The sequence below is a fragment of the Chironomus tepperi genome, unplaced genomic scaffold, assembly GCF_022539635.2.
Source record: "Chironomus tepperi strain 1889 unplaced genomic scaffold, CSIRO-AGI_Ctep_v1 contig_219, whole genome shotgun sequence".
In the NCBI taxonomy this organism is placed as follows: domain Eukaryota; kingdom Metazoa; phylum Arthropoda; class Insecta; order Diptera; family Chironomidae; genus Chironomus; species Chironomus tepperi.
The window spans coordinates 592,107-604,461 of record NW_027226341.1 but is presented as its reverse complement, the minus strand read 5'-3'; the positions used below and the strand labels follow the sequence as shown (position 1 = coordinate 604,461).

Here is a 12,355-nt window from a genome sequence, read left to right as displayed (position 1 = left end):
AAAAATATGAAATTAATAATAATTCAAAAAAAAAAACTTGATAAAATGTATTGAATATGTTTCTTATATTACCGATAATAAAGACAATAAGAAAAAAGATATTAAAAATTGACAACTATTCTTAATTTTAAGTATTCCTTAATCATCATCACTAGAATTTTCATAATCACTTTGCAACTCTTTCAACATTCTTTTTCGATATTTTGCATAACTAGTACCAGTATAATTATAATCATAATCGTCGTGAAAATCGTTATCTTCAGCATTTATAGAGTACACGAAACCGTCATTACTAGTTTCGTGAATTTCATCATCATCATCATCATCACTAGTAGACAAATCATTATCGATTCCAAAATTTTGCATAGCTCTTCTCATTGCTCGCTCATCGACACTAAAATCAGACAAATCCTCTTCATCGGGATAGTCATTTCGCCAATTGTTTTCATCATTTGAATCCTCATCATAATCGTCGTGTAAATTGTCATCAATTTCATTAGTTAATCGCGGACATGAATATAAGTAATCGTTGTATTCCAAAATACTAAAGATAAAATTAAAAACGTTAAATATTTCGAATATATATGAAATATATTTAAATCATTTATAGACCAGAACGTTCGCGCAAATTTTTCCATAATCACCAAAAATGAAAAACACGGGTTTCCAGAAACGCCGATTGAAAATGTTTGTGTTGTTTCTGAATTCCAAACACCTCACAAATATTTTCAAATGATGTTTCTGGATACTCGTGATATTCATTTTCGGTGATTATTGAGACATTTGCATGGTGTTCTGGTCTGTGGGTGATTTAAAGCTGCATTGAAATATTTTACCTTAAATCGTTTAGATCTATAATATCAGCTTGTAGTACAGATGAAAAGTCATCCTGTGCCACATAAATGTCATAGACATATGATTTCGAATTTGTTGCACTCAGATCATCTGCCGTTTTGTTCTCATTAGTGGATTCATAATCTCTTTCAACGTCAAGTATAATTTGTTCTTCATTTAGTGCCTGATCAGCAGATTTGTCACAATTTCTCATAAAATTGACAACTTTAAACCGCTTTTCCTTTGATTTTTCTAAATTTTCAGACACACGATTGCTTAATCCAGAATTATTGAGATTACTCTTGGTTTGTACAATAACTTCGGCATCTTTTTTTGATATTTTGAGCATATGATTTGGAATGACATTTTCCTTAAAATTTGGAAAAAAAATTAAACTTTAAGTGTAAAAATTAACATTCTTCAACAACTTACTTCTTCAACAGTTCCAACAAATGAAAAATGAGAAACAACATCCTTAAAATAAATTATAATATCACAGATTATCGAAATAATTCTATGTAAACAAGTTTGGAAAATTTACCTTATCGCTTAATTTCTGTTTTTTACAGTTTAATATAATTCTCGAGTCAATTTCTTGAGTTTCGTCAAACTTTCGCTTCACTCTTATTATTGTTGGAGCCATTTCCTTTTTGAATTTATGCTTAAAATCACTTAAACTAGATAAATTAAGTTTAATAAAAGCGTGTTTTTTAAAAAGTTTTTTTAACAAAAACGTTGAAAATTTTTATTAAAATATTTTTCTACAATTAACTGTTTTCTTACGTGTTAAATTTCCACTTCGCTTCGCTTCGTTCGCCCGACATTAGCTGAAAATTATTAGATAAATTAAGTTTAATACAAAAACGTTGCTGCTGAATATTATTATTAGCTGAAAATATTGCTCAGTTTTAGCTTTACAAAAAAAACATCATTAGTAAGTTTATCTGTCCTGATGTCCAAATGAAATCTTCATTTTTATCTCTTTTATGTATATAAAATATATGCTTATTAATTACCTACAACTTTTTAGATACCTACATAGCATTTGCAACAATCATAAATATTAGATAGGAAAAAATGCGTTTTAAGTTTTGCCAAACAATCACATCTACTTTTGCTCAGTTTATTGTTGTTGACTTTCAATAAACTTTAATTCATTAAACAGCTTTCAATTAATTATTCAGAGCTAAAAATGATAAAGTCCAGTGTTATAATAGTGGAAAATAGTAAAGGAGATGTTTTTATTGTCGAAGATAAAGAAGAAAAGTCACAAATTGATAAAATATTAAATTCTAATGTTGATTTAAAAACATTTCAAAATGAGTAAGTTTTCATCCACAGAAAACTTATAATTTTGTTAATAACTTATTTTTAATTCCAATTTACAGTAATGCTTCTAATTTACAAGATATTGAGGAAGAGTACATTATCGAAGAATATTTAGACGAGTATTTAGATGAAATAAAGAGCGAAAGTGTGTATAATGTTTATGCAGATCATCAATACACAAATAATGTTGAGGAAGAAAAGTTCCAAGATGAAGAAATTAATGAGGATTCGATGAACTTTGAAGATACATTTGGTTCTGATATTAAAACTAGCAACAGTAAAAAGCAATGTCACAAATTTCACCAATTAACTGGTTAGTGAGCTTCACTAATATTTTTATGATATTATTAACTGAAAGAAGTAACTTAATATTATTCTAGGAAAAGCAGCATGCAAATATTGTGAAACAGTTTTTAGATCAAAGGAAACCTTAAAGCAACATAATTGCATATATTTACAATGTGACCCAAAAAATTTCATTTGTCGGATCTGTAATAAGGAATTAAGCAAGAAGACATTTAGTAATCACTTGCATGAAGGCATCTTAGATTGTCAATATTGTTCAAAGTCATTTGTAAATCCAAGAAACTTAAAAACGCATATTAAAAAGATTCATAAAAATGAGGAATTTTTACCTCCTAAATCACCAAATAGATCCTTTCTTAAAGAGCTTAAAGTGGAAGAAGAAAATAATGCAGAAATGTCACTTTTAGATGATCAAACAGGCTTTATTACATCAAAATCATTAGAAGAAGAAAAGGAGTGTCCAAAAAAGAAGTATGTAAAGAAAGTTGGTAGATTTGAATGTGATTTATGTGGAAGGATATTTTCTTTTGCCCGAAGTCTTAAAACACATCTCTTACTTCATACCAAAGATTATCGTTTTGTCTGTGAGGTAGATTTAGAAATTGTCTTAAAATATTATTTTTAAATTTTAATATATTTATTTCTATATACAGATATGTGGCGAAAAATTTACTACAAAAACGGGCATTGCAAAACATTCTTGTTTAAATCGCAAGCGGAAGCGTCCGGAAAAAGATTTCAGAACTGTAGATGTGAGACATTGTAAATATTGTGATCTATGGTTTTCATCATACGAAGAAAACAAAAATCACATATGTAAATTTCAGTCATCGAGTGATGATAAAAACTTTTTATGTCGCTTTTGTATGATGGAAATGTCAAAGAACAGTTTTAACAAACACATGTCACGTCATTTGAATCCAATAGAATATGTTTGCAAGCTTTGTGATAAGAAATTGGCATGTGAAAAAGCTCTCATAACACATCTTACAACGCATAGTGGGAATCGGCCATTCCGTTGTAATTATTGTGAGAAAAGCTTCATAAATAAAACTCTTTTAATAAGACATTCAAGATTTCATGGAGTTCAAGTGCAACATTTTAAATGTACCGTGTGCAACAAAGAGATGGCTTCGAAATATCATCTGAAAACTCACATGCAGCTACACAGTGAAGTTCAAATTTGTAAGATTTGCAAGGAAAGTTTCTCAACACGCGAGAAACTAAAAGAGCATTATCAATCAAGCCATGAACCATTTCGGTGTTCTATGTGCTCAAAAACATTTATACTCCCTCGATATTTAAAGATGCACGAAAAACTTCACACCACGGAAACAACAAAACATTTCAATTGTATTTATTGTCACAAGCAATTCAGTAAAAGAGCTTTAGCGAATCATGTATTTTCATTGCATCATGAATTTTTCAATGAATGGAAAGACAAAAATATGGAGTTTATTGTTTCATAGATCATCATAAAATTAATGAAAAATTTGAAAATAAATTTTAATATCTAAGCAAAAAGTTGAGAGAATTAGCAAATAAAAATAAATGTTTTAACATAACGATTTAGAATTTTTTAAACGTTACGTATGAATGTATTTGTCTGAGTCATAAATTATGAGCATTTTTAGGAAAAAAACGAGACTGCGTAAGAGAGCAAACATAAATTTTGAGAATGAGAAGAATATATACACAGAGAAAGTCAAAATTTTATTCAGAACATAACAATTCATTGTATTGACAACATGAACTTACAACGAAAAAAATTATAGTTGCCTAAATCTATCTAATATTAAGTTGGGACATTTTATGAATGAAAGTATTTATAAAAGATTAAAGTGAAAATTTATCGTTCAAAATTAAAAAGTTATCAGAAAAATCAGTGATGAGTCTGGTGAATTCGAAAACTTTATGTCTGCTCACATTTTGTCTATTTTGTAAGTCACAATATAAGCTGCGCATTGTTTTCATGTCTAATTTGATATTCTTTCTTTGAAGACGCGACTGTTGACTCTCAATTTATTAATGTGCAAAGAACAAATGAAGGAAAAATCCTTTTTTTATGCAATTCAACAATTTCGACTATAGATGACATATCGTACGAATGGTACAACTATGATGGTAAATTAGAAAAACCCATAATAATTAAATGTAATTTTATTTATACTATTTTAAATTGAATTTAATTTCAGATAAACTAATAAGGAATGATTCTCAATATGAGGTGATAAGGAATAAACTAGTTTTGAAGAGACTGGATACTAATTTACCACTTTATTACAAATGTGTGATTGAGCTAAAAAGCATTGGAGCAAAGTTTGCAGTCACAAAAAAAATCGAAAACCGAGATGTTGGTAAGATATATAGACGCTGTAGACATATTATATTTAAGGGCATATTCGCTGACTAAAAAACAAGCTTCAATAATTTTTACACTTTGAAATTTTCATATCAAGTACTGCTTTTTTCCAACTTACCACGAACCCTACCTATTTGTGCATTCTTCACAGAGTAATAAAATTTTACGACTTTTTTATGTATTTTGTTGATGTTAGGGCTGCTTGCTTTACTCAAACTTTTTCTCTCTTATTCTCGTTCTATACATTTGATATTTGAACTAAGTACATGATTTTTTTTTATTTAAAATTGAATCAAAAATGACTTTTTTAATGAAAAATCTTTTCATAACAGTTATGTGGAAATTATTTTTACATTTCCTGAAATAATAAGAAAGCCACATCTAAAATGTAATCAAATCTGTGAAGATTATGAGGATAAACTATTTACATTAAAGAACATGAATTTCATTGAACTTTTTTCTATCAACGTATATATTTTAATGCATTCGCACAACTTCAAAGGAAAAAAGCGTGTAAAAACATATGTTTGAAAGATGCTATTCCGTTTCTCTTTACAAAAAAAAAATCTTTTAATGTTTTTCTCTTTCTTCTATAAACAGTTTCTAAATTATACAGAAATAAAAGGCACAAGAACGAAGGTAAATAAATTCGAGCATTATCTTTTTAAACAATTTAGTTAATAAATTTTTTGTATTTTTTAAGCTCTCAAATTCACCACAAATATGATGCCTAATAAAAATTTTGAGCTCGGATCAACTGGAAAAATTCATTGCAAGGCGTCTGGCAGCAAGAACATTTTTTGGAAAAAGAATCAAGATGAAGAACTTCCAAATAATGTAGTCGATGTTAATGGAACATTAATTTTTAATAATGTTGAAATTAGCATGAAAGGTGATAAGAAATTTCATTTGTTGTTGCTTATTATTATTTTATTTTTTATCATTGCTTAATCTTTTAAATTGAAGGCATATTTACGTGCATTGCATCTAATGATAACACGCAAATCTCCCATCAAATTGAAGTAAGAATCTTGCCTGCTTTTGAAGTAATTCCACCAGAAAAATTAGTAGTCATTGAATCAGAACCAGTAATATTACACTGCACTGCATCAGGATCTCCAATGCCAACGATAAAATGGGATTTCGACGCAAAAATGATAAGTTCTAATGGACGTTTTCAAATGTATGACAATGGATCACTGTTTCTTCAAGAATCTCACTTAGATGACAGCGGTCGATATGGATGCACAATAGGCAATTCTGCAGGATTCAAAAGAAGTGAAACATTCTTAACAGTTAAACGTAAATAATAATAATTCTCGCTGTAGATTGTTCATAAATATTAAACTTTATTCCATTTTGTTGTTTGTAGAAGCTGATATGCAAAAGGAAGAAAATGAGGAAATTGACGAAACCAATAATCCGTTGTCAAACAAAGCAGTTTTAATAACTTGTTCACTTGCCATTATCTATATCATATGTGTTATTGTTTTAATGATCTGGTGCCGCCAAAGACGAGGTTTGAAACGACAAAGTGAAACTGATCCGGAAAATCTAAAGCTAAACGAGGAAAATGATGTAAGTGCAAGCATTACCAAAGATTATTAATATATATATTATTCATATTTTTCTACTATAACTAAACTCATTATAAGCTCATTTTAACCGATCATTTTCATTTATCAGACTCATGAGGAAAAATCAAAGCATAAGACTCTTGTCAAGTCATTATCATCATCATTTACATTTGATATTAGACATGAGAAAATTACAGAAATTAAAAAAATTGGAATCGATAGCAATTTTAAAATGGAAATTTTATTAGGGTTTCTAAGTGATGCAGATCTTCCGTCCAAAATCATCATAAAAGAGAATGCTGTAACAGACGAGATCAAAATGCAACAACAAACTAAAGTTTTGATTAAAACAATTCGAAGAGATCAAGATGAAAGGACGTTGAATGAATTTCGAAGACAAATTGATCTTTACTGCAATATTGATTCGGAAAACGTAGTGAAGCTTTTTGGATTATCAAAAGAATCGAAGATTTATGGAATGATTCTTGAATATGATGATGAATTGAAATCTCTTTTAACTGAGAAAGTTGACATTTCATTCCAAGAACTTCTGAAATTTTGCCATCAACTTGCAAGTGGCATTAACGCAATTCACAAGAAAGCAAAGCTTATTCATCGGTAATATTATAATATTTTTATTATTTTACGACAAAATTAACAAAAAAATTCTTTTTAGCGACATATCTTTAATTAACTGTATCGTCACGAAAGACGTTTTAAAACTTACATCGAAAGCTTCAACAGAGACTAGTGATTATTATGAATACAATGGCCATTTACTTCATTTAAGATATACAGCTCCTGAAATTATTTCAAGCTGTAAAAGCAAGTCTGAAATCAATTATTCATATGCTAGTGATATTTATGCTTGCGGTATAACAATGTGTGAAATTTTGAGTAAAGGAAATCAAGCATTTAAGTCTCTTGGTAAAGAAGATTTATTTAAGAAGCTACAAACACACTCTCTCGATTACAATTCACTCATGACTTCAATATCGCCTGAAATCTGTGAAATTTTGGTGAGTTTTTGGACACACAAGTTTTTAATTTTTTTTTTAATTTGTTGTTTTTTTTCAGTTAAAATGTCTGAAAATTGAGGCAAGTGAACGAATTGATTCTAATGATCTCTTAAATTGTTTGGAAGAAGCTATGTCAAGGAATAATTAATTAATAATTAACTGCTTTTTATACTATATCTATAAGTTATTTCTTTTTCTTTGTATTACCAAAGTATTGATAACTAGTCTATATGTAGAATTATAAACAGCATTGTAAATTTTCTTTTTTACACTTGAATAAAAATTATTCAACTTACGTTTGTATTTTCTTTAAGATCAAATTAAAAACCATAAATGTGCATCTTAAGTTCAAAACGACTGTAAAATTTGGAAATTTATGGGGGGTAGCTCACTTATTCCGTTCAGAAAGGTTTGTTATTCATTATCGTAATTAAATAATCCTAAGTGTACGATAAATCCATACCAAGTAAACTACCTGCATGTGAGAAGCTGAGATTTAAGTTTTGCAAAGAATTTTGTTTCTTAAAAAATACCTACCAACAAAGTACAAATAATTAAAAAAATAATCTATGTTAAAACAAAAACATTTGTGCTTATTGGATAAGAAACTTTAAATGTATGTCAAAAAGTAAAACTGTCAAAACAAATTTGAACATAAATGTCCAAAACGTTTCAAAAGTTTCACAAATCATTTGAGATGTTTTCACATTAAAAATTTCATAAAAATCATTCAAGAAGGTTTCTATTATAATAATGAAATTAATGGAAAAACATGGTTTAAGTCTAATAGAATAATTTATTGTGTGTTTAAAGAATATTAAAGGGAGCAAACATTGTAAAGAATATAAATTTGAACCGAAGAAAACAAAGAAAACGAGCAATTTTGAAATTTATATTTGAAGCGTCATTTCGTGAAATCTTGACCTTTTTTTTCATTAATCTTTTCGACTTATTAAGTAATCCAGACTAGAAATTCATTTAAAAAGCAGTCAAATAATTGCTTAAAATCACAAATATGGCCAGTGAAGAAAGGTATTAAGAACAAAAAATGTTTTTTTTTTTCGATTACATAAATTTGTCATTAAACGACTTAATTCTGCCTAACTACATTTCCAAAATATATTAAAAACATTCCTAAATGACCCATAAACATAAATTCAAATCCAAAATGACTTCCAGCGAGTAAAATACTGAAAATTTCGGGAAATTTAGGAAAAGTGAAAGTACCATGATGCTATGCATATGTATTAGTAAATTTTCATCTATGTATGAGTCATATTTTTTCATCACTCAGCAACACATACAAGACCTCTCATAATTATTGATCGACTGTATCAACTAAGCACCTAATTTAATTTATATATGTTTAGAGAAGTCTAATTTACTAGAATTTAATGTCAGAAAAATAATGCTGCACATCCAGTTTATAGCAAATCTATATCGTCTAATGTCATTTTCTGAAATGTATGTATGAATGAAATATTTTTTATCTCTGTTTACAGTATCATGAATTGCGAGGATTTAGAAGATGGCGAAATTGAAAGTGACGATGAATGTGAAATTGTTGTAAGTGAAAAACCACAAAATGAAACGATTAAAAAGCCTGAAAAATCTCCAACGCCGCCGCCGTCGCGAAAATCCAATGACACTAAGAAAACTTCGAGTCGAAAAGAAAGATCTAATCAGGAAGAAGATGATTTCATGTGCAGTATCGAATCTAAAATTGCTAATGTTTTGAAAGAGAAAGGCCTTGAACCGCCTATGCCAAATATTAGAAAACTTGATCCTGAACCTGAACAACAGCAACAGAAATCCAGTCGTAGCAGCAGAAAGCGACGTAAAAGAAAAGAGCGAAAAGATCAAAAACGTGATAACGCTTCGTCTAAAGTATGATATTTTACTTATCTCTTTTATGTTTCTAGATCCTTGCTAATTATTGTATATTAAACATGAATTATTTTGTTATTTTCTTAACTCTCCAGAAACGATCAAAATTGAGTGATAGTGATAATTTATACATGGTAGGAGGTAGCCCTGACAATTCCGGATCAGATTCCGATCATAGTTATACATCATATAGTAGCTACGATTCAGATGATTATCATAGATCGGCTTATGAAGATAGACGAAATAAAAGACGCGAAAAATATGGTTCTCGAAATGATAGAGATCGCGACAGAAAAGAGAGAAGAAATCGCGATGCTGAAAAGGAAGTCTGTTTGAGATTTGCAGAATATGGTCATTGCCCAGATGTATGCTACAACATTTTTTTTTTATTTATTACAAGTCTTAATTGAATGTAATATTATTTTTTCTAGGACGATTGTCAACGATTGCATGAAGTGCGTCAACCCAAAAAAATGGAACTTTGCAAGTTTTGGCTCATGGAATGTTGTGCTAAGAAAGAAAAATGCTCTTACATGCATGGAGATTTCCCTTGCAAATATTATTATCTAGGTCTTAAGTGCATCAATAAAGACTGTAAATTTATGCATGGAAAGCCTCTAAGCGACAATTTAAAGCAGATACTTTTAAAACATTTGGATACGGCACCGAAAGAAATTTTAGGAGATTTTCCGCGTATTGGTCGAGAAAATGCAACCAAAATGATTTCGCAGACTCATGTAAAATTATGTCAAGAATATAATATACCACTGCCAGAAAATGAAAAAGCTTCAAGCAAGATTCCTGCTTTACTTGAAATGAAGCTAAACCCACCAGAAGAATTTTCATCCAAGAGTGAGAACCGAAAAGAAAGTTCCCGATCATCTCGATGGCAGCAACAGAAAGATCAACAAGGAAAATCTACTTCACAACAATCGCGTAGTTCATCATCAACTAAAGCAACTGCTCTCAGTGAGCCAGGTGATATGCTTTTGTCGGAGATGAGAGGAATTTTGAGTGATAAACAGATCGAAACTATGGCATCTATTGGAGTTAGAATAGTAAATCATATTAATAACTTAACAGTTTCTCAAATAAATGACATTGGTTTAAGTCTCGCTACCATAGGCGAGATTCAAGCAACTGCAATTAATATGCATAACAAAGCAAAGAAAACTTCTGAAGAAACTGATGATCATTCGCCTACTCAAGAGAATAATGCCGAAAAAGAGGAAACATCTGCAGATGTTGACATGCGTGTTTTCAATATGAACAATATAAATGATGTTGCAACACCTCTCAAATCTCCTGATACTATCATGTCACCAAATCAATCGGACATGGAAGGGCAAGATAATAAACCAAGTACTTCTACACAATCTATAATAATGAGTCCTCCACAGTCATCCACAATTGATTATTCGCAATATTTAAGAGATTCAAATTTGAATAGTAATGATGAAGAAAACGAGGATGAACCTGGCGGATTGAAAATTGATTATGCAAGCGATTGTGAAACTGAAGAAAAAAAAGATTCTCAATCGGAAGATGATCAATCTGAAATTAAATTGAATATGCCCTCAGCGAATGTTCCACTACTTCCACCATCTTTTGATACGAACGCTTTTCTTAACTCATCATCGGTGCTATCAAAAGTCGACATAAGTTCTTCCATTCAACAGTTAATGGAGAAAGCTGCACCAGCTGAAAAAGTATCACATCGTGATCCTCGAGTCCGTGGTTCAACTCAAAAACCAAGTGAAACGATCGTTGAACTAAGCTCTCCAACATATAAGGAAGGTTCAAGTAGCAGTAGTATTCAAAAGTTAGAACAATTGAGACGTACATCAATTTATGAGATCGAATCACCGTCAGAAGATGAAGACATTAATATTATTAAATTAGGAAAAGATAAGGATATGAGAGTTCCACCATTTTTAAGAGACTCTGAAAATGGCGATGTTGATTTTCGCTTTCCATTTGCTCCAATGACAAACTACATACCAGCAACTGAGATTGAAGCTTCATTTGGAACACATGTTTTTAACAAATATGAAGTAAAAATAGTTGAAATTCCCAAGCCTGATTATAGTGAAATTAAACGAAGTTTTCAAAAAATGGAAAGTATACAGGATCCACGATTGAAAAAATTATGTAACCTTGGTGAATCTAATCAATCAAATAGTAGTTCTAATCTAGATCCGAGAAAACGAAAACTTAATGATTCTGGCACTACAGACAGCGTACACTCTAATAACAGTAATGCAAGTAATGCTGGTACTAAGAGATTACAAATATCAACAATTTTGCAAAATTCAAAGCATTATAATGAATTGAGTTCATCCCAGAAAATGATTGTTAATGATATTTTAGCTGAATTGTCGAAACAATTGAAAGTCTTTCATTCTGATAAATCATCGAGTAAAATTTTTGACACAACATTTATCACACAAAATCCTCGACTTGGTCAAATATTAATCGGACTTGGTGTGTTTGTGAATGCTGAAGGAGAGTTTGAAGAAATTAAAGAAATGCCAATTGCAACAACTCCTCAAGTCTTACCAAATATTCATCAAATGCCTCCAATGATACCCAATATAATGCAACAACCACCACCTAATTTAATGCATCAGCCACCTAATTTTATTGGTCCTTCTGCTAGTTTGAGACCAGGTTTATTAGGAATTGCTCCTCCAAATCTTCAACCATTTAATTTTGATCCACAAGACTTTACAACTATGAATAATCAAAATCCTAACTTTGGAAATGAGCAAAACTTTAACAGAAACCAACGGAGTGGAAGTAATAGCAGCAACAATTTTCGTAATAATTCACATCACCGTAACAGCAATTATCGATCTAATAGAAGATAAACTTAATTTTTTTGTTAATATATCTCATTTTGAATTATATTGCAATTATTGCAAAGTATCCATTATGCATCAAAAAGAAAAATGTTCGAAGAAAAGTAATTTAAAAACATGAATAACTACATATACTGAAATTGAATTTGATTGAATAAAAACGCATTCATTTTTTAATGA

General features: G+C 29.9%; 4 protein-coding genes and 1 long non-coding RNA gene across 5 annotated transcripts; 3 read left to right on the top strand and 2 right to left on the bottom strand.

Moving 5' to 3' along the window:
* Positions 1-46: 46 nt before the first annotated feature.
* fs(2)ltoPP43 (female sterile (2) ltoPP43) lies at positions 47-1,708 on the bottom strand. Its single transcript, XM_070640537.1, has 5 exons — positions 1,693-1,708; positions 1,376-1,532; positions 1,267-1,308; positions 837-1,204; positions 47-544 (listed from the first exon to the last, which is right to left on the bottom strand). The coding sequence occupies exons 2-5, from the start codon at positions 1,475-1,477 to the stop codon at positions 139-141; spliced, it is 918 nt and encodes a 305-aa protein (XP_070496638.1). The 5' UTR covers positions 1,478-1,532; positions 1,693-1,708; the 3' UTR covers positions 47-138.
* Positions 1,709-1,961: 253 nt separating this feature from the next.
* Positions 1,962-3,993, top strand: LOC139090645 (oocyte zinc finger protein XlCOF6-like). The gene is made up of 4 exons (XM_070640439.1): positions 1,962-2,157; positions 2,223-2,476; positions 2,544-3,058; positions 3,123-3,993. Exons 1-4 carry the CDS (start codon positions 2,027-2,029, stop codon positions 3,936-3,938), a joined length of 1,716 nt encoding a protein of 571 aa, XP_070496540.1. The 5' UTR covers positions 1,962-2,026; the 3' UTR covers positions 3,939-3,993.
* A 218-nt stretch (positions 3,994-4,211) lies between these two features.
* On the top strand, positions 4,212-7,694 carry LOC139090654 (tyrosine-protein kinase-like otk). Its single transcript, XM_070640455.1, has 10 exons — positions 4,212-4,409; positions 4,471-4,593; positions 4,665-4,826; positions 5,432-5,470; positions 5,535-5,723; positions 5,798-6,133; positions 6,204-6,409; positions 6,518-7,026; positions 7,085-7,427; positions 7,486-7,694. Exons 1-10 carry the CDS (start codon positions 4,358-4,360, stop codon positions 7,573-7,575), a joined length of 2,049 nt encoding a protein of 682 aa, XP_070496556.1. The 5' UTR covers positions 4,212-4,357; the 3' UTR covers positions 7,576-7,694.
* Positions 6,112-8,039, bottom strand: LOC139090655 (uncharacterized). The gene is made up of 3 exons (XR_011544440.1): positions 7,965-8,039; positions 7,724-7,902; positions 6,112-6,391 (listed from the first exon to the last, which is right to left on the bottom strand). It is a non-coding gene; the product is annotated as an uncharacterized lncRNA (long non-coding RNA).
* A 96-nt stretch (positions 8,040-8,135) lies between these two features.
* su(sable) (suppressor of sable) lies at positions 8,136-12,352 on the top strand. The gene is made up of 4 exons (XM_070640285.1): positions 8,136-8,459; positions 8,930-9,314; positions 9,410-9,679; positions 9,746-12,352. The coding sequence occupies exons 1-4, from the start codon at positions 8,443-8,445 to the stop codon at positions 12,182-12,184; spliced, it is 3,111 nt and encodes a 1,036-aa protein (XP_070496386.1). The 5' UTR covers positions 8,136-8,442; the 3' UTR covers positions 12,185-12,352.
* Positions 12,353-12,355: the final 3 nt, after the last annotated feature.

Bases quoted from the DNA above. Each gene is read 5' to 3' on its own strand.
- LOC139090645 (XM_070640439.1), top strand. From the start codon at position 2,027: ATGATAAAGTCCAGTGTTATAATAGTGGAAAATAGTAAAGGAGATGTT. The intron at 2,158-2,222 runs GTAAGTTTTCAT...TCCAATTTACAG, and splicing joins TTAAAAACATTTCAAAATGA to TAATGCTTCTAATTTACAAG. The intron at 3,059-3,122 runs GTAGATTTAGAA...TTCTATATACAG, and splicing joins ATTATCGTTTTGTCTGTGAG to ATATGTGGCGAAAAATTTAC.
- LOC139090654 (XM_070640455.1), top strand. From the start codon at position 4,358: ATGAGTCTGGTGAATTCGAAAACTTTATGTCTGCTCACATTTTGTCTA. The intron at 4,410-4,470 runs GTAAGTCACAAT...CTTTCTTTGAAG, and splicing joins GCTCACATTTTGTCTATTTT to ACGCGACTGTTGACTCTCAA. The intron at 5,724-5,797 runs GTGATAAGAAAT...TTTAAATTGAAG, and splicing joins TGTTGAAATTAGCATGAAAG to GCATATTTACGTGCATTGCA.